The 19,705-nt window shown below is 36.6% G+C and overlaps 1 protein-coding gene across 2 annotated transcripts in view; it reads right to left on the bottom strand.

The window, feature by feature from the left end:
* PRKCE (protein kinase C epsilon) overlaps positions 1 to 19,705 on the bottom strand; it is a 286,394-nt gene that overhangs the window by 170,510 nt on the left and 96,179 nt on the right. For both annotated transcript variants that reach the window (XM_029965058.1, XM_029965059.1), the window contains exon 2: positions 17,855 to 17,918. In XM_029965058.1, the coding sequence (XP_029820918.1) occupies positions 17,855 to 17,918 (64 nt within the window). The remainder of the gene's footprint in view (positions 1 to 17,854; positions 17,919 to 19,705) is intronic.

Genomic DNA, 19,705 nt, shown 5'->3' with positions numbered 1-19,705 from the left:
CATAAAAGCAAAGACTATTTAAAGACAAAACACAGAGCCATGATGGAATCCATGCATTCCAAATAACATTGACATTATGGTACAGTACACCCCAGAAAGTCAGTTTTCCATGCCCGAGGTAAACGCTCAACTGCCTTTTATCAGCACTATTAGTCATTACCATGACAGCAATATAGGGTGAAATCAGCATCCATTACATTGCATAGTTACCTTAAATGCCATCCAGTCACTGAAACACAGAGAGCTGGAAAATTACTTGGAGCAATATTGAGCTTTTGCTTGTGCATTTTTCAATTGATGCAAACACATTAGGACAGTTAATCAATTACAAATCAAAATCCATTCCCTGTACTATTAATGAATTCAACTTTGTTCAGGTAAAAGCATTGTGTTGAAATACTTAGAACCGAACATTAACAGTGTATAAATTCTGAGTAACAAGAGCTAAACAAACTCCTCCAATGAGTTTGTCCACTCCAAACATGAACTCCAGCAGTCTGAAAGGATGTTTCAGCTATTTTCATAATCAACTGCCCTGTTCTTCCAAGAGTTTTCAGGCAATGCAGTATGAAAATTGCACTGTCCATATTGTACATTACAGTGACTAGCATATGGATAAAAGACTTGGCAAGAGAGAGCTAGTTTGAAACTCTACACTAAACCAGTAATGTGGAATATTTTATTAAAAAAAATATATAGATTAAAATTTATACCCTTTCATTAAGCTGCTGCTTTTTTGCCATTTATGTCACACAGATAAGACACAGGTAATCAACCTGTACATCAGCAATGCCCAGTTGTCCTGCATGAATGAAGATCACACTACTCAATCCTAAAAAGAGATTCAATCATAATTTAATAGTTTTAAAATTAATCACTTTCATGTCAATATTATTGCATGGTTTTATAACCTGAACTTGATTTTCTTCCCAAGGAGGTCATAGGTGAAGCATAATGTGGATTCGAATGCATCCCTAAAGTGACAATATCCTAACAGAAATACTAACAAGACTGCCTAGTTCTGATCCTATGGGAAAAAAAACCTGCGTTGCAGATCTCTGTCTCTGTCATGGCCTTCTGCAGCAGCTGACAGGTTAGGGTAGAAGAGCAAACTAGAATCTGCACCAATGCTTTTCCTCAGAACTGACAGAACAAGTTCGTGTATTTCCTTCATCTATGTATGCAATTGAGAAATTTGTATTTTAAAGTTATTGTACTTTTTTTTCAGATTATTCATGATGTTTGATTTGAGACTACAACAGGGAGCATACACCTGATAGCCCTCCTTGAGAGAAGTGAACTCAAGCTCCAATGTCTAGCTCTCAGAAAATAACTCTGCCTTGTAATCTGCCATAGTTGTATGGCCTAAGGCAAAAAATAAAGCTCTTGCTACTAGCTGAAGGCTATGAAGTACTGCATTGAAAAAAGAGAAATAGAAATATCAACATTTCCAATTATACTTTCCTCCAGAATCAGAAAAGCTCTTTCTTGTCAACAAGAAGGATTTAAAAGGCTTCTGTCATGTATCATCCGGCAGAGAGGTATCCATTAGTTTTATATTGTCTTTTCCTTCACAATGCCTGACGGTTCAAGTTCAGGCTGATAGTGTGGGCATAATCACAGTCCCAGCTCCAACATGCTCCCATCTCTTTGCAGCCCTCTCTGCTTGATTCAGTTTTCCATGTATTTTATCCCTGTGGCAGTTCTATTTAATAACAGTGTTCACACACAAACAGAATTGAGATGTGGGGTAAATTGATGCCCTGTTCAAAGTCACGAATACTTTTTTGCTGAGGAAGCTTCCTGAGTTCTGTATTCACTGACCAATCCACTAGCCTGTAATCCTCCCGGTCTGGCAGGATCTCTGTTTGTCCATAAAAAAACACATTTTCTAAAGATGTAAAGTTTAAGCAATATATAAAGTGTACTGTGATGATAAGAAATATCATATAAATGCAATTATTACCATACACAGGAAACCTTGGCTGTGTTCCATATAAAGGACATCAACAATACTAGCAGAAGGAATAAGACTGTAGTGTCAAGATTATCATTTATATAACATTTTAATTCTAAATTACATAACCTACTGTCCTGCAATTTGTTTGTAAAACAGTTTTTTTCACACCTCAGATAAGAGATATTGATAAAACACTAAAAACACCTTATTTTTTGCTGCATAGTCAAGTGGTTGCTTAAACTTTAGCAAGCTTTTCATACTCTTTAATTACAGAAACACTTAAACATTTGCTTTGGCTTTTTATTTAGTGTTCAAACAGGTATTTCTGTGCTTTTGCCACAAGGAACATGAAAATTACCTCTAGGCCACCAGCAGAAATAGGAAGCAACAGCAAGTCTTACAAAACAGTGTTGTTCTTCGAAAGGGATTGAAATACTGTGATGTAATCATCTCACACTTGACAATATCAAATGAAGGAAATTCTCATTTTGGATGTTTGTCACCAATTATGATGGAAATACCTGTTGCTTAGGTTTCTTCATTTAGAAGAAAATTACTGTGAGGGGGCAAACTTGGTGCAAAATGAAGTTCTGGTATGAGCACCAACATTTAGGTGGAGACCACAACACATTGCAACAGGAACAGGTTGCACAGATAAGACAGCTTGAAGCCAACCAAATTAGTAACTGGTTATTTTGTGTACTCTAGCATCTTCCAGTTAAGAGGTAAAATTTATTATACCTTGGAAGATTCCAGACAGGCAAAACGATAATTTTAATTAGAATTTTTTAATTAATCTAGAATTTTAAAACGGTAAGTAACTTGGTCATTTGGACTTAAAAAGGATACATGCTTAATCAATATTAATAAAATACCAATACTATTGCAACCATTATCAATTATTAATGTGCTTGATAAAACCCTAACGGAATTCCTTGTTTTTCTTATGCAACATATCAAACACTAACATTTTCCAGGCACTCTCAAAAAGCTTTTCAGTTATAAATTATTTTTTTAAACTACAAAAATACATATATGTGTGTGTGCATACACACATATGCATGTCCTTTTGACTGATGGAAACAGTTTAGTCTAAATTTTCGTTATATTTACAATGGTAAGATTAATTTTGGTTTTGTAATTGAATGGTCTGTTTTATCAATAGTATCTCTTGTTTATTCTGTTTTTTCCATGGATTCTGTTTATCTTCTCAAAAGCAAAATGCACAAGTGGTCTTTTGCATTTGGCAGTTCCATGCCTCGTTATTGCTACATAAAGGCTGGCTAATTTATCCCTAAACTTTGTAATAAAACACAAATATTATGATTTGCAATGATTTTTTTCCTGCTAAGAATGAACTCCAAATAATAGACAGCCACAGTCTCTCTGCCACACCAAAATCGTAACTTCTCCCCAAAGCAAATACATATTTCAGTAGTATTTCCAAGACAAACCAAAGAGGAAAATTCACTCTGCTGTTCAACTGATTCTGTCATCTATGTAAGTGCTTTTACTTATCCCAACTATATCAAACTTTAAAGAGCTCGGTAAGGAAGGATTTACAGGAAATTACAGCTCCAAATACCAATATCCAAATAAGAATCAGCTTTGTCGGGGCATGGACTTCAGATTTTGGCCTGCCTGCACTTCTGGAGACGAAGCTGGCAGGAAGTGGAAGGGGAAGCAACGCACTTCAGGCCGGGATAAGCAGCTCAGCAGGAAGCAAGGGAAGACAGTCACAGGCCAGTCAGCAAGATAATGAATACAACCCAACCTTACAGTAACAAGGAGAAAAAGAAGTTTGACTTTGATTTTTAGCTCCAATTTCAAACAATGCGATTAATGGTCATCTGCTGTTTTCCTCCCATTGTAACAAGGCATAAAACAAGCTTTGTTTGATTTAGCATTCAGAGCAAGAGAAGACACTACTCATATGCACTGGTGCTGAGAGCTGTGCATAATCAAACTCTGTACAAAGAATTACAGGACAGATTAAAGCCTCAGTGCCTTCAGAGACAGGTGAGATTTTCACAAGAACCTAAATGAGGTAGGTAGCTCCATCCCAGGGAAGTTAAGAAACAAAAGGAGAAAAAGTCTTGGTTCCACAGTGCTTCCTGTGGAAAGATATTTGCTTCAAGAGACTGTTTGCCTAACTGCCACAAGTTTTACATTGGGTTCTCTGGAAGGAGCTACTAAGAATAGTAACCAAATGAAAAAAGAAATAAAGATGTCTTTAAAAAAAAATTTTTAAAATCCTTTAAAAAAAAATTTTTAAAATCTCTTTCTTCACAATTACTGAGGGTTTTGTGCCTGTTCCTTAGAAATGCTATTGACTACATAGCTACACAGAAGTAGTAGCAAATTTCCAAAAAGACTACCATATTGAGAACACTAAAAGGATCATTTTAAACTGGAAGTACCTAATCTTTAACAGCAACTTCATGTTCAGCTCATCTGTGATTAATGTATACGAACTTTAAAATGCAGTCAGTCCTCAGTTGTTATTTGAGAAAGAAGGGCTAGATGGGAAAAAAAGGAAAAGACTTAGTTGGGTACTATAAAAATAGGAAACTAGTAATAAAATTTAGATCCTACTGAATTTAACAATGCCATTATTTACTTTATTCTGAATAACCCTTAACAGAAACTCCCATTTTCTAGCTAATTAAAAACTCCAACTGTATGTCTCCCAGGAATGGAGAGAAGAAGAACGAATAAAAAGAAAACCCAACATCAATACCATAAAACTGAAGAAATAGATTCCAGATGTTTAAAAGAGAAGATTCTTTTCTTAGTCTCTCTAGTGTAGGTATGAAATTGGAAGATTGGATTCTTTCCGTATTGTCTTCCAACTATCTTATTGATGTAGAATCGTTCCAGTGGAACTGGTTTGTCCTCATTACAATCACAGAAGAAATACTGCCTGCCCCATGCTAACTCAAATGTTTTCAGACCAGAAGTGCTGTAGCAATTTCAGTCTCACCTGTGCTATAGCAAATCCAATCCACTTTTAGCCTTTCATGCAGCCCTTCAATGCTAGTAATGTTAGTCGTAGCAGTACTGATAGAAGGAATCAGTTTTAAACTATCATGTAAATACAACCCTAAGAGATGATAGCTGTGACTTCAGCAGCATCTGGTATTTGTAACTCAGCAGAAGAATTTGGTAACATGATAGTTCCATTATGATACTTTACATAGTTAAAAGAGTTGGGGCAAAGAAATTAAGAAGATACATGTTCTCAGATACAACTTTTGCAGACTGTACATCTGCCATACACACAGTAAAGGAAAACTGCTTTGACTACTCCCACTGTATTTGAATTAGGATTCGTGAGTCTTGTTCCCTAGAACAAACAATATGAAAATTTCAGAGACACTGGTGTAGAATGTATTGGACTGGTGTAGAATGCTTCAGTTTTGATCGTTTAGGATCAAATGTGAAATTCAATACACCACTACTCATTGGGAAAAAAAAACCCACTTTTTATCATTGTCAATTTGGCACTCTCAAATGTAGAAGTGTAACTAAGGACTAATAACTCCTGCATTTGTATACAAAGTATTGAGCATTATATTCAGTAAAATGCTGTGAGAAAGGATTTTGAAAAAGGACCAAACTACAGTTTAATAACTACAGCCAGCAAAAAGACTTTAACAATACTAATGAATCCTTCAAAAACATATCCCACCCCCCCAACCTAAAAGTTCATTTAGGATTCGGAAATAGGGATAAATTGCATTTTATTAACTGCAAGTTCATCACACCACATGTACTTTTTACTCTTTTAAAGAAGAGTCTGCAGTTAACTCAAAAGAAGATATAAATCTAAATCTCAAGTCCTTTTCCAGTCTTTATAAAGGTCTTTCTTTCAAGGAAAGCTTCCACTTACTAATATTAGCCTCGAGCACAATAGGCAGATGTAGTCCTGTTTTCCAGAGAAGTCTGATGATGCAGTGAAGAACCTTGCCCAAAGTCAGGGTGGCAGATGTACAAATTGTTCCAGTTATAGGGTTTAACCAGACAACCCTAGCTTCAAAATCATTATTATAAAATGGGTTCATCAGTGATTCCATTGCATACAGAGAGCTATAGTATTTTCTTGCCTGAAGCACGGGATTTGCACCAGTCTTGAAGTGTATTCAGTATTATAACTATATATTTCTATTCACTCCAAAAACTCTGAACACGTGAAAACTGTACATTTTAAAACAAACACCTGCCATCATGGATGTTCACAAAATCTGCTATACTTATGGAATGCACACAAAGGAATTATAGAAAAAAAACCTTAGAATTTCTTATACATTTTAACTCTATTTTTCTTCACAAACACTTTAAAGCATTTGAAAGTAAGTAAAAACATACTTAGTCCACAAGCTGTTCTAGCAGCAAAGTAAATCAGATACTGAAACTCAAATTGCTGTAGTTTAAAAATCAAAACAACTCCACCCCCATTTAAATGTTACTTATTACGTTTGCAGCTGAGACCTTTTTCTTCTTTTTCCTCTGTTCAGCAGGTGTTATGTGTGATTCTCATGCTCTCATGCTGACATTTACAAAGCACTGAAATATTTGTCAACTCTGCTTCTGAATATAATAATATCAAATATAATGTTAATTGAACATGTGGGGGTGCATTGATGGTTTACTTGTTCAACTGAAATGCCTAGGACTGTTCTTGTAAAGCAAAGAACTCACCCCCTGAGGCAAAGCCTCATATCTTATATTAATATTCTGACATCTCCATGTGGAACTTTCTTCAGATGAGAAGACAATCCCACAGTAGTCATCTGAGTTTCACCAAGCCCCAAATAAACTCCTCACACAGGATTACTGTGAGAACTGTACTGTTAAATGGGCACTCTTTTCAAACAGAATACAGGATGGTTTCAAGTCTTTGTCACACTATAGTTAAATATTGCACCATAATTTTAATAATGGTTGGACTAGATTTTCAAGAATCTTGACCAAAGCTGGAAAACGATTCTACATTCATACAGTTTCATTTTTCTGAAGTCTAAGTGGGAAAAGAAGTTCTTTCTTCCTCTCTTGCCTTACAGTACTGCTGTGCAAATGTAAACAATTACACTGCTCTGAAAAGAGAGAAGTAGAGCTGCTTCCAGGATTTTAGGCAGAGGTGAACTAATACCCTGGGTTACTTTTATCTACTACAGAAAATTCACAAATTGCAATGGAAGATGTTTCATTTAAATAGCACCATTCACAGCAGAGCAGACTTCCAAGATGAAGTTAAAAAATACTGTATTTAAGATTTTTTGAGAACACAGCGTTTAATAAAAAAAGAAAAGCATGTGCTTCGGAATTAACTGAAAAGATCCAGTTTTCTGGTACTGATCTGGGAATTATAAATAGAGAAGTAAGTAAAAAGGGCATATTTCTCAGTGTTCCTTTACAACAGTGATATAAATGAGATTTTTCATCTGTTCCGTCTTAGAGGAAGGAACCCCACTGATGCAAAAAAAAACCTGGAAGTATTAAAACTCCTCAGATTTATTCAGGTTGCCTATTTTGACCTAGATACCGATATTGCTTGACTGTTTATCAATGGTTAAGTTTAGTGTGTGTGTGCATACTACATAAGTATAAATTCTTAGAAATACACCCCATCCTTAGTATACAAGAAATCAAGGATCTATACTGCATGCAATAGCTCCATGTCCAGAATATCAGACAGTTTGCTAAAGCTGTTAGTGCAGATTAAAATCTGTATTTTGCATAATTCCTGGTATTGTATATAGTTCACTTCCTTGATAAATACATTGAAGACATATGGCAGAAATAACAAAAGCAAACTAAAGCATATCATGAAAAAAAGACAAAGGAGCAGGCAGAGTTTTGTATCTCACCTTACAATACTGCCCTTAGCATAGCCCTTCTGAAAATTCAGAAAAATAAAAAAAGGGTTTGATCTTCCTTTTTGGACTTCCATCTTGCTTTCTTTGAAGCTTTCTTTTAAAAACTCTAACTTGCAAGTGATACACACATGCTTTATTCAGTCATTTTTATGTCCAGAGACTGCCTTTTATAATGGCAAAACAATTTTTGCCCACACATGTACAGAGTATCCATGAAAAGGTTCAAATAGTTCAACCTTTCAAGACTATACTCAAAAAATACATAGTTTTTGATACTCTAGCTGTTTATACTACTGTAGAACTCATATTTTAAAAAGAAGAGTAGATTTTTAGGCTGTGTTGAAGGCAGTAGACATTTGGTTCATGACATTCACAGAGGAAAAGAACCAAGTTTTCACAACCTCACTGATGTACGGAAAGTTAATCAGTTAATCAGAATAGACTATACCAAGGTCTTTTCCCCCAATTATACTAACAATAAACAGGCTTGACTCTTGTTGGGGTAAAGAGGGAGCAGATCTATTCAGAGCACATCACTGCACCAACGAAAGTGTAGAGCAAAACACCAACAAATCAGAAGAGATTTGTTAGGTATGTATTAGGTTATGCATTTTATGAAGTACAAAAAAACTAATACACATAAACTACGATATTATATGAATTTTTCACATCACATCATGGTATACAATGAGCATTGGATTAATTTGTGTTTTGTCTTGTATTAAAAAATAGCTAGGCATGTACAGATTTCCAAAAATACATTTCTATTTCAAAACTTATTATTAGTTCATATTTCACTTATGTATGAAAACATCACTATAGTTTTTAATTTGATACATTTCTCCAGTTTTCTTCAAAAAAACACACTAGACATAAGCAGTTGTAAAATTAAACATGCCTATCCCACAGGCCTTGCACATTTTTGCAAGGAAGAAAAAACCCCACATATGGAAATCAAAACTTTTACTACATAAATGGAGAAGAGAGCAACAGCAGTTTGAAACATGGTATGTATATAAGTTTCAATACTTTTCTATTTCAGTTTAACACAATTTTCCTTAAACAAGTACAAAGTCTTACAGTACAATTTAAAGGTGTCTTTAAACTAAATCTTCTATCTGTGTCTTGTTCCCTGCAAAGCATTTGTTTTGGCAAACGGCTAAAGGCCTGCCAAGAAAAGATCATCGATCTTTGCCTGAAAAGCTTGAGCCAGCTTTATACAGTAAGGGCTTAGTACAAACACACAATGCTTACCAGATGTTCAATCAGCTAACTGGATACAATCCAAGGGGTGGCTATAAATCCATGGAGAGATGTTCGTTATGAAGGCATTTGCCACACAAAGTTAAATTTATGTAAGCACCCTTTGGAGAATCTCTTCACTGAGCAGCGCAGTTTAAAAGGATCATGCACCAACAGACTGAACTGTCACCAAGTGCTGATTTGTGTGTGCACTGCTACCTTTAAAAAGAAATTTGGGTTTGAAAAGTTCGCCTGCAAAGTTCATTTTCCCAACTAAATGCCTGTGCCATTACTCAAGTCAGTGTTAACTGGCAAGAGCCAAGAACTTAATGTGGACTCTCGGACTATTATTTCACAGTTCCTCTTTTCAGGCTTTCCAGTTATTGCCACTTGAGAAGCAAAAAACATCTACTTCCAGTTGCCATGTTACCAACAGGTGAAATTTTGTCTCAGAAGAAAGACATTACCTACCACACCAACAATATCTGACCCGAGTCAGATATTACAATTATCTGCTGACATTAACTTATTTTAACAGATTTATTTACGGTTGTTCCTTTGAGATGAGAAAGTTGTCTGACTGAGCACCACAACCTTCAGGTTTCCATATTAGCATAAATGTAATTCTTGGGGCATTTTTTGGTGGTTTTTGGTTTGGTTGATTGTTTAGTTCAAAAAAACCCAAAGACAAAACACAAGATATGGACGGTAAAGATTTCTTTCAGTTGTATACACAGTTATAAAATAGACAAAGAGTTTCAAAAAGAAAAAGAAACATAGAAAAAATACTCGTTTTTGTAATAAGCCTCCACACTTCAGCACAGAGCTATTTTAAGTTTAAATCAAATAAGACTCAAGAGAAAAACCATATTAGTAATAGCTTTGAATTATCCCTCCTAAGAGGAGGAAATGAAGCCACATAGCAGAAGGAGAAAACTTTGCAAATCACTTTTTTCTTTCATTTCTTTGATTTTACTCCTTTTCCTCACTTGTAGTTTGAATGAGTGAAAAGCTGAATGGGGAAAAAAAATAATCCCCCAAATCCTACCTACATAAACCCAAAGCTTCAAAGGAAATAGGTTTTCAGTCGATACACTGCATAACAAGTTTTGAAAAGAAAAGTTATGGTTAGGTTTGAGGTTGGTTCACACACTACTAGTTGCTGGTTTTCTACTAAAGCAAGGAAGCCTGCAGAAGAAAAACTAAAAAGCTAGTGTAGGACCTTACCTTTATCCAAGCTATAAATAAAAATGTCAGATTCGACCTTCAGAAGCGGAGTCTTCCTTACTGAGATCGAACAGAGCAGAACAACCAATGCGTGCCTGGTTTCTCTGACTGGGTATTTTACTCCGCAGTAGAAAGGGAGAAAAGCTATACAATATGGACACGCTTCAAACCCCATCTCCCTGAGCACACAATATTCCTGAGAATTTCTAGGGGAAGCTGCACTTGTAAAAGAGCTCTAACTCTTAAACCCACCTGAGTCAAGTGACTGAAGATAAACGATCCAGTTAGCACTGCCAGCTCAGCACTGTTCACACAGTTTCAGATTATTTTAACTCCCAGCAAAAAAAACCAGCCTTGAGTCTAATAATGTAATGTTCAAGTGGCTTGCTAAGTCTTGGTAAACAGTTTCCCAGCTGTCAAGTAGCATCCCTACTTCACAGATACTTTACATTTTACCACTGGAAGACTGCCTGCTCAAAGCCACAACAAGTCTTTTCGTGCAGATCTTTTTCACTCTGGAGAAGCTACAGAGGTTTATTGTGTCCCCCTAAGAGATACACACTCTGACTCCACCACTGACCCTTCCCAGACTCTGCATGGCTCTGTCGAAGCCACTTCCAACACTCAGCTACCTCTCAAACATTAAAGCACAGAGGAAGGTAAGGATGAGTTTGAGTTGAATGGTCAATCAAATTTTAGGTTGCAAAATAAGAGATACGAAGGTCTTAATAGTGACTTTTTTTCCATGTGTTTCCCATAAGTGCATGGGTTATTAAAAATAGACTCTCCATTCATTCTCATCTAAAAACAAGTAAAAATAATCTAGAAAATACGTAACCTTTCTAAACAAGTGGTTAAACCAGCACAGACAAAAGTAATACAATAAACAAGGTTGACTTCTGTGTTGAAATCTTAAAATGTAATTATGTGCATTTAAATTAAGCTGGTGATTAACTTGAAACTTTCTTTTAGAGAGAGATGCCAGGAGGAATAGTGAAAGTGGGCTAGAGGTGCATTGCAATGAAGATGTCGATCAGTGGGAATAAAGAACAATTTGTACCTTCCAATGAGGTTTCTGAGAAATTGAAAAATGTTTCTAGAAAGGGGGGTGAGCTGCTCTCCACCTACCAGAAGATCATTCAGTGAGGTCTAACTACACAGTCATAATATTAGACATTCTGAACAAACATGAGAATTCTTTCATGACCGGTTCAGCACACCAGTATCAGCAGCTAATGGCTACCAGGAAGCGACAAACTAACAGCCTGTCAAGGTTGTATTTTTAATAGAAGACATTAGTGAAAGAAACAACTGCTCTTCAGTAACACAAATTCCTGAAACAATCATGCAAAAAGACTAACTCCCTGATGCATGTCATTTAGATTCTGAGATTTCTGGTTAAGCACCTTCTATTATTCTCTGTTCAGACAGAGCATGGCACAACCAGATCTCATTCACTGAGCCCTTGTAGCACAAGAAGCATAATTAATGATGATGACAACAATTACAAAGCAGTTTAAGGAAAAGCTCTGGCAAATAGATACATTACGAATTGCAGAGAACGTTTTCATCCCATGCGATACTTTCTATGAACAGATCTTTGCAAAGGGACACTACAACATAGAACAGAAATACAATTTTTCTTGCTGTATTGATTCTACCTAAGTTAAAAGCCTGGAACAAATCCTCTGGATATTTTGATTAACAAGCCGTATCTATGTTACAGATATTTTTTTCATGCAGACCTTCTGCCATGACATGCCAATCAACAATAATCATATCTGCAAACCTGAGAGCCTTCAAGTAAATGAGCTAAGAAGAACTGGGAAATCTTTTCCAAACTCATATATTTTGAATTACATGTTAAATACATAACCTGATGCAGTCTGAATTCTAAGGACTTCTTTGCTGGCTATTTCAATGCAAAAGACCAAATTATCAACCTAAACAAAATACTGCCCATTCACAAAATGCCATGACTTCAGAGCAGCCTTTATTGTAAAATATCACCTTATGTTCCTTATCTTGTGCAACTTTAATATTTTACAAGCAGATGAATCTGAAGATAAATGTATTGGAAGTTGTGGTGTTTTATTGCAATTCAACTACCTGCTCTAAAATGGGCAATCTGTAATTGTATAGAAAGACAACTGCATAATGCAAACTGGGACATCTAATGATAAATAATCATTACAATTGATTCAACATGGTACCTAAAGAGTTCTGAATAGTTATTAAATTTTTATTACATATTACCTCTAATAAACACAGTTAAGAAAACTACGTCAAGGTCATTGTGAAGTTTCTACAGTTGATTCAATACCGACATATTTCAAATGGCAACTTAATTTCTAAGTTGGTAGAAAGCTACTGTACGTATACATTTGTGTCACACGTAAACCAGTAACTCCAAAGAAACAAGAAACCTACAATGGCAAATGCAGCAGGCAGGTCACAACCTTTTAAATATAGCAACACCTGTCTTTCAGTATATATAAAACTGACTTTGCTGAAAATGTTTTTAATCATTCCTCAGGCAATTTACCTCTCTCGTCCACTTGCTGGCCATCTGTTATTCCAGTTTATAAACTGAATCACTGTGTCATTGCATTAGTTATGTTTTAAAATTTCAGCCTGCATTCGGACCTAGATTAGCTACACTGAAGCTCTTGAGTATTCCCCAATTCAAAAAAATAATTCAAAAAATTTTACTCACAAAACTCTATAAGCACTAAAGGAAAAAAAAAAGAAAAAAAATAGATGAAAAGACACTTTCAAAGCATGTCAATAAAACAGTCAATGAGTGCACTTCAGTCTAGAAATAATGCATTCGCTACAGCAACACTGAATTAATGCAGCAAATCAATATGACCTTGGACAAGAAGCAGCACTGAAGAAATGAGTAACAGAATGTCTTACAGATTCTCCTGTTCACTGACAGACTGGTACAACACAACCTTCTACATAGCCCAGGCAGAAGTTCAAGATACAAGACTAAAACCTGTGCAACCGTTATATCCAATTTGCTAAGTAACAGAATAAAAATAGGATGGATCTTTCTCAAGTTAATTCCTTCTCACAAACATGGGTCTACTGTAAACTTTGTTTTTCTTATAACTGCATACATAGCGTGGAGTCACCAGGTGTTTGTTTAATAGCAGGAGTGACTGATTACATGCTTTGCAAGACTGACAAACTATTCTGATAGAGTAACAACAACAGCAGCCACCCACATTTTGATTTGGTCTCCCAGAAGCAAGCCATCAGAAATTCTTATTCTTGAAGATGTTATGTGCTTGCAAATGGCCCAGTACATGGCTCAAAGAATTATGTAAAAAATTCCAACTCATACTATCAGTTGCTGTGCCAGGTTCAGAGAAGCCACATTTGTTTGTTTGACCAAAGGGATTTGCTTTTGAAATATCTCTTTGAAGTTCTGAGTGGGCAGTTACTATTTGTCAACACTTAAAAAATCCAACAGAAGTATTAGAATTATTAAAAAAAATTCAATAAATAGAACTTTACCGATTAACTGTTGCAGTTATTTTAGGCTGTGAATGGGCACCTTAGTGCATATCTACATTTGGGAAGTTTTCACTGATACAGCTGCTTCCATTCATAGGAAACAAATATGGATTTACTCTGAATGAACAAAGCCCTTCCAAATAAAGTAAATCTACAGAAGGTAAATAACTCCACATTTCAATTCTGACAAAGCAAGTGGAAAAAGGTGATTCACAGGTGTTACAGAAATACTGATTCCATAATTTAAAATGGAGAATTAAAAAACTGTATTTTAAAAGGTGTTTTCTCACCCTCTTCCTATGCCAATATCACCAACGCATGCTAAAGTATTTTGCAGAACTGATTTTGAAGCACAATATGGGAATCTTCACATTTTAACAGAAAAAATTAAATCCTAACTTTGGATAACATCACCTTCTGTGTGACAAACAGTTTATCTAGCATTTTCTTTTCAGTATGTGGGCCAGACAGTTCCTACTACAGAATTTACGAAAGATTACTAGAATAAATAGTTACTCACCATCCCTCTCAGTGTAATACAAACATTCAGAAGCTATAAGAAGACTTCAAAACAGCATTAGTGTAAAAACTAGACTGGAATTTAATGGAAGCAAGTTCTAGAAAATTATGTATTCAGAACAAATCTAAATTCCCTGAGATTTGAACAATCCATTGGGATGAAGTTGGCCAGGCTGCAGGATATGCAGTGGAGAGCAGTCTAAAAGCCTTGGGCTTTCCAGGCTGCCTCCTAAGAAGTGTACTGTTTACTGCTGGAGAAGTAGAGTTTCTCCTTCAGGGGGCTTCTGAAAGTAATTTCACCATACAGAGTGGCAGAGAAGCTGACACAGCTCTGTAACCTCCCATGGATTTGTCGCTTGGCTTTAGAATGGGAAAAAAATTGCAAGTAGCAAAGACAGCAACTTGACTGTTCTTTCTACAGTTCCACACAAAAATATCTGCTAGATACTGATATTGATACATAAAGCTGGCTCTCAAAAAGTCTGTCTCTGCCTAGGGAGAGGTAGAAAAACTTTACCTCCCTTTGTAACCTGCCATATTTCCATCTGCTCTGTACACCTAAGCCACAGAAGTAATGAGAGTCCATGAATGATTCAGCTTAGACAAAGGGGGGGGTGGAGGAAGAGGAATTGTATACTTTTGTTGAGGAAGTCAGCTTTTAACAATGAACTGTTTTCATTGTTTTGTCATGTAAATGCAAATAGGGCAGAGAAACAAGCAATCCGGCAGCTGGGACTAAGGGAAAATTGAATTTTAAGAGATATATGGTAACAACATAAGTTTACTTTCAATTTATATAGTGATTTATTCACACAAAGGCTCATTTGGAAAATTAGGACTTCTGCCTCTTAGAGGCAGTGTAACAATGCTCTCTGTCCATATCAATGGGTCCAAGTAATCTTAAGTCAATTATACCAAAACAGAATTTGGATATCTGTCTTAAAAAATCTTTTAGAAGTGCCAAATAACTGAAGTTACATTATTGACTGCTGATAACTAGAAATCTGCTTATATCACCTAGAAGAAGCAAGTCTAGTTTCAGTACACAGCATTACAAGACAATAGTGGTCGGTGAGTATATACTACATTTCAGCAGCTGAAATGTTTTACTGCTTTTGTAAAAAAACTGATAACTGAGAAACATGCAACTTGATTGCTTCCTCCAGTTAAAATTGTTGCTACAGGTATTTTTATTTTCATGAATTGCCATTTTTTTTCGCCTCCAGAATTCCAGGTGAAATAGTGATACCCATTTGCTATGCACTCTGTTGCTATTCACAATGAAAACTGGAGTTCAAAAACAAGATCCTGGTTAACAAATTAGGTCAAGAGTGGCAATCATCTCAACCAACCCTGGCCGCTCAAAGTCATACAATTAGTATAACCTTAATCTTATGTTCCTTTTATATTCAAGAAATGCAGATGAAGTACTGTGAACTTACCCATTGAAATTTATAAAATACATATCAGATGTATTCTCTTTACATACATACATATGTAAATATGTATATTTCCATAAAATGAAAGAGGCATTTTTGAAACACATAGAATAAGCTACTTTCATGTGGTTTAGGTGTTTCTGTTCACTACACAAGGATCCATAGAGTTGTTATGTTACACTAGGTGCTTCATTAAGATAGCTGAATATCCAAAATTAGCTAGGCCATGGTCCTAACAAAGGAGTCCAAATGAGGATTTCATAACATCACTAACAAAACACCACAAAAACGGTTTACAAACTCTTGTACAAATGTGGTCCAACTTCCCTTGTGAGGAAAACTGTAACTTTCCTAGAGAATTTTGCAATACTTCTACACAACACTTTTCCACAGGTATTTAATTGCATGGAAAGCTCTAAAGGTATACAAGTCCTATTGCATTTCATAAGCACCAACTTCTCCAGAGTTCTACCAAATTCACCTCAACTAAAGCCTCTTGGTCTTCCTGAGGGCTTCCCATAAGACAACATTCCATAAGCTGTTTTCCCTCCCTTGCTGGCCAATTTCCATTTGAGCGTTCCCTTCAATGCTAATGTAGCGACACAAATTCTAGTTCTGCAAGTTTCTTTCCAAGCCCCTTTCAAATATCACAGGGTAATGCACCACATAATAAAGGAGTCATTACCATAGCCATTTTTTTATTTTCCTGTATAAAAGGCTAGAGAGTTCTAAACAACTTTTGAAGAACAACATAACACCCTTCTTCCTGCCTGTTGACAGTCTGACACACTTGCATGCATCTTGTGATGAAATACTAACAGTATGCTCATCTGGGTATCAATTAGCTATCAGTGGACAGTTGAAAGAACATTTACCTGCCCTATGACATAATCACATCAATGCTTTTAACCACATTTCAGTTAATCATTGTCAGGTCAGTTAAAAAGATAAGTGGAAACTACTATTTAACTGAGATTTTCTTCAATATGCAGGAAGAAAAAAGGCAGAGCATATCTTATGTGGGTACAAAATGTGGCTATAAAGTTTGAATAACAGCTTCCTTCATTTTTAAAATTCAGGATTTATAGCAATATGTGTTTTTGTAAGCTACTGCTAGTAATTGGTCAGAGTGCAGCAATTCATTACAGAGAACAGAAAGATAAACATGCTCTTCTGCTGTTTCTCAACTGTGCCAGGCAAAATAATTTCATTTCATAGCATTTTAGGTTTCAGGTCCTGTCAGGGTTTATGTGAATCTTCTTTATGTACCGTGAACCAACAATAACCTCGTTTAGCTGAGCTCTATGAGCTCCTGGGAGAAGCTGATCAAAGCTGATTGGTGGACATAAATTAAAATAATCAAACCCAAACCAATCATCTAGGCCATTTCAGCAGAAAGGGCTGTCATCAAGTGCATGACTAAACTACACAGATCTGCTTCTTCATAAATTATCTTGTTCCCACCATATATCATTTCACTCTGTTCAAAGTTATCTTTAGAAACTTTAGAAAATTATCTTTAGATTTTTTTCTCAAGAATTTAATAAATACTTCTCTTCTATATTTGGAGTTTTTTCCAACATGTAACTGCTGTGTCATAAAAATGAAAACACCTCTTAAAATTATAACATTTTGGTCATTCCTTTACTTGAAAAAGAAAACATTTAGTGGAAAAAATACCAAATATTAGAATACTTTAAAAAGCAAATAAACTCTAGCCCCTCAACTTTGACATCTTATCATTTCTACCTACACAATGGTTAGCAGTCTTCAGAAAAAAAAGATTCTGGAAGTTTCCTCTGGAAATTAATCCTACTAAACTACTCTCAGTTCATTACTGGCCTTTTAGTTGGTGTTGTTACCATTAGGGATTAACAGAGTAAGACAAAACTACAACTTGCTTATTGACTCACAGGCAGATAAATCAAAATGTGTTCATTTTAACTTGACCTCACACAGATTTTAGAGCATATCAGCACACACCTCCTCTAATACTTCCATTACAGAGACTCTTGGAAGATTCCATTCATGAAAAAATAAGATAAAATATTGAAAGTCCCTACCTTCACCTGATGATCCTGAAAGGTCTATGATGACATACACTCTCCCTTCTGGCTCCAAGTCAATCTGTAATCAAGAAAAGAATTAGAAAAAAACACCTTAGAATGGCTCCCAAAGCAAGTGACTGCACAGGCAGGAAACAAAAAGTTTCCAAACATCACAAAGCCAAGGTGTAGGCAGGACACACTGACTCCCAACAGAGCCTCCTTTTGCAAAGCAGTGATGGGGACTCTGTACCTTCACTGGAGTAAAAAAGAAGTGTACATGTTTGGAAAGTTGGAGCTCAGTGAATTTTATGTGTCAAATATTTGAAGCACTGTTCTGCCATACATTTATACCACTATTTGCAAGAAGACAAGGAAGAAAGTTAAAAACTGCTATAACTGAATAACTTTTTTTACTGTAATTTATACTGAGCCCAGCTATGCAAATGTGGAAAACAACACTGTGACCTATTCAGATCCCAGCAAGACAGATCAGCTCTGGTCACAGAATGGGGGAAATGAACACACACAGCTTGTAGGGCCAGTTAACACGTGTTTATAATACTCCCTTTGTATCTCCACTGGGAAAAAGAAATACATGCTTTATCCTCTTTTTCTGAAACACAAAATTTGTTTATTTCTGCACCATTCTGGTAGATTTTAAGGAGCCTTTGCTCTTGTGGAGATCACTTTCACTCTGCATGAAATACAGGTGCTCAGTATTAAACTGCCATATTTCCAAGATTTCACAGGCTGCGAGAATAAGCTCCTGTAACTTTTAGGCACTGCAAGGAAGAGCTCATTACAAATCTTCCTGTATTTCACCATGTTTCATCAGTAATTCTAAATATTGCTGGATTTGACTATCTTAATGGTGCACCACATATTAAAAAGAATTTTTGCCACCACCCATCTCTCAAAAATTAAACTGTAACTAAAATATTATGTAATCAATAGCTCTTACTGTCACATAGCAGCTGTCATGTGATTTCAGAGACTGAGTGATGCGATGTGACTTACATTAATACAGTATTTTCAACCTATTTTAGTAAGAAAAGCACACAGATAAAATTGTGTGCCTGCTGCCAGGGTGCCTCAAGGGGCCTTGTCTGCCAGGTCCTGTCCTGTGTCTCACCTCTTCATCCTGGAACGGGTGGTCAAGGAAGCACCGGGCAGCCCCAGTCATGACCATCAGGTGCCTCCCTGAGGATGGGGGCAGGCCAGGGCCATGCCCTGGCCAGGATATGTGCTCTGCTCTCCATGACAGAAACCCCCAAACTTGCTTGATGCTTCTGCTACTCTGAGGCAACCACACACGGAGCTTGTGGCTGGGAACAGGCAACCTCCCCTCCCACCTCATCACAGCCTTCCTCTTCCTCCTGTGCCTCCCCCCTGCTCTGCTACAGCAGGGGAATGTGGTCTTGCTTTCCCTGTGTCAGCAAACAACACCAAGTGTCGCCCTCCTAAGTCACGAGTGACATCAGGGCACAGCACTAGGGCAGCATGAGGTGATAACCAGGAGATCACTGATTCACACTAACGACTTAGGAGACCAAACGATTGGTCTTGGCAAATCAGCAAGTAAATGAGGAAAGGAAGGAGGCAGCAGAACATCCAGGCTATGCCATGCTTTGCCAGACTACATTCAGCGGGCAGCTTCATGGGGCCACCTTTTTTGTGTCTGGGTTTCTCTCATCACCTGAGAGGACCTTGACAAGAGGGGAACCTCTGCTTTCTCCCCTCTTTTTGGCCAGGGCTGCTGAATGCATCAGGGTGATGCAAGCTCCTCTTTCCACTGACCAGCTTCTCACAGAAATGCTTCTCTGTCCTTCAAGAGTGAGCCAGTAGAGGAGTTCACAGGTCCGGCTG

The sequence above is a fragment of the Manacus vitellinus genome, unplaced genomic scaffold (genome assembly GCF_001715985.3).
Source record: "Manacus vitellinus isolate BGI_N305 unplaced genomic scaffold, ASM171598v3 scaffold_8_pilon, whole genome shotgun sequence".
Classification (NCBI taxonomy): Eukaryota; Metazoa; Chordata; class Aves; order Passeriformes; family Pipridae; genus Manacus; species Manacus vitellinus.
This window is presented reverse-complemented; position numbering and strand designations above follow the sequence as displayed.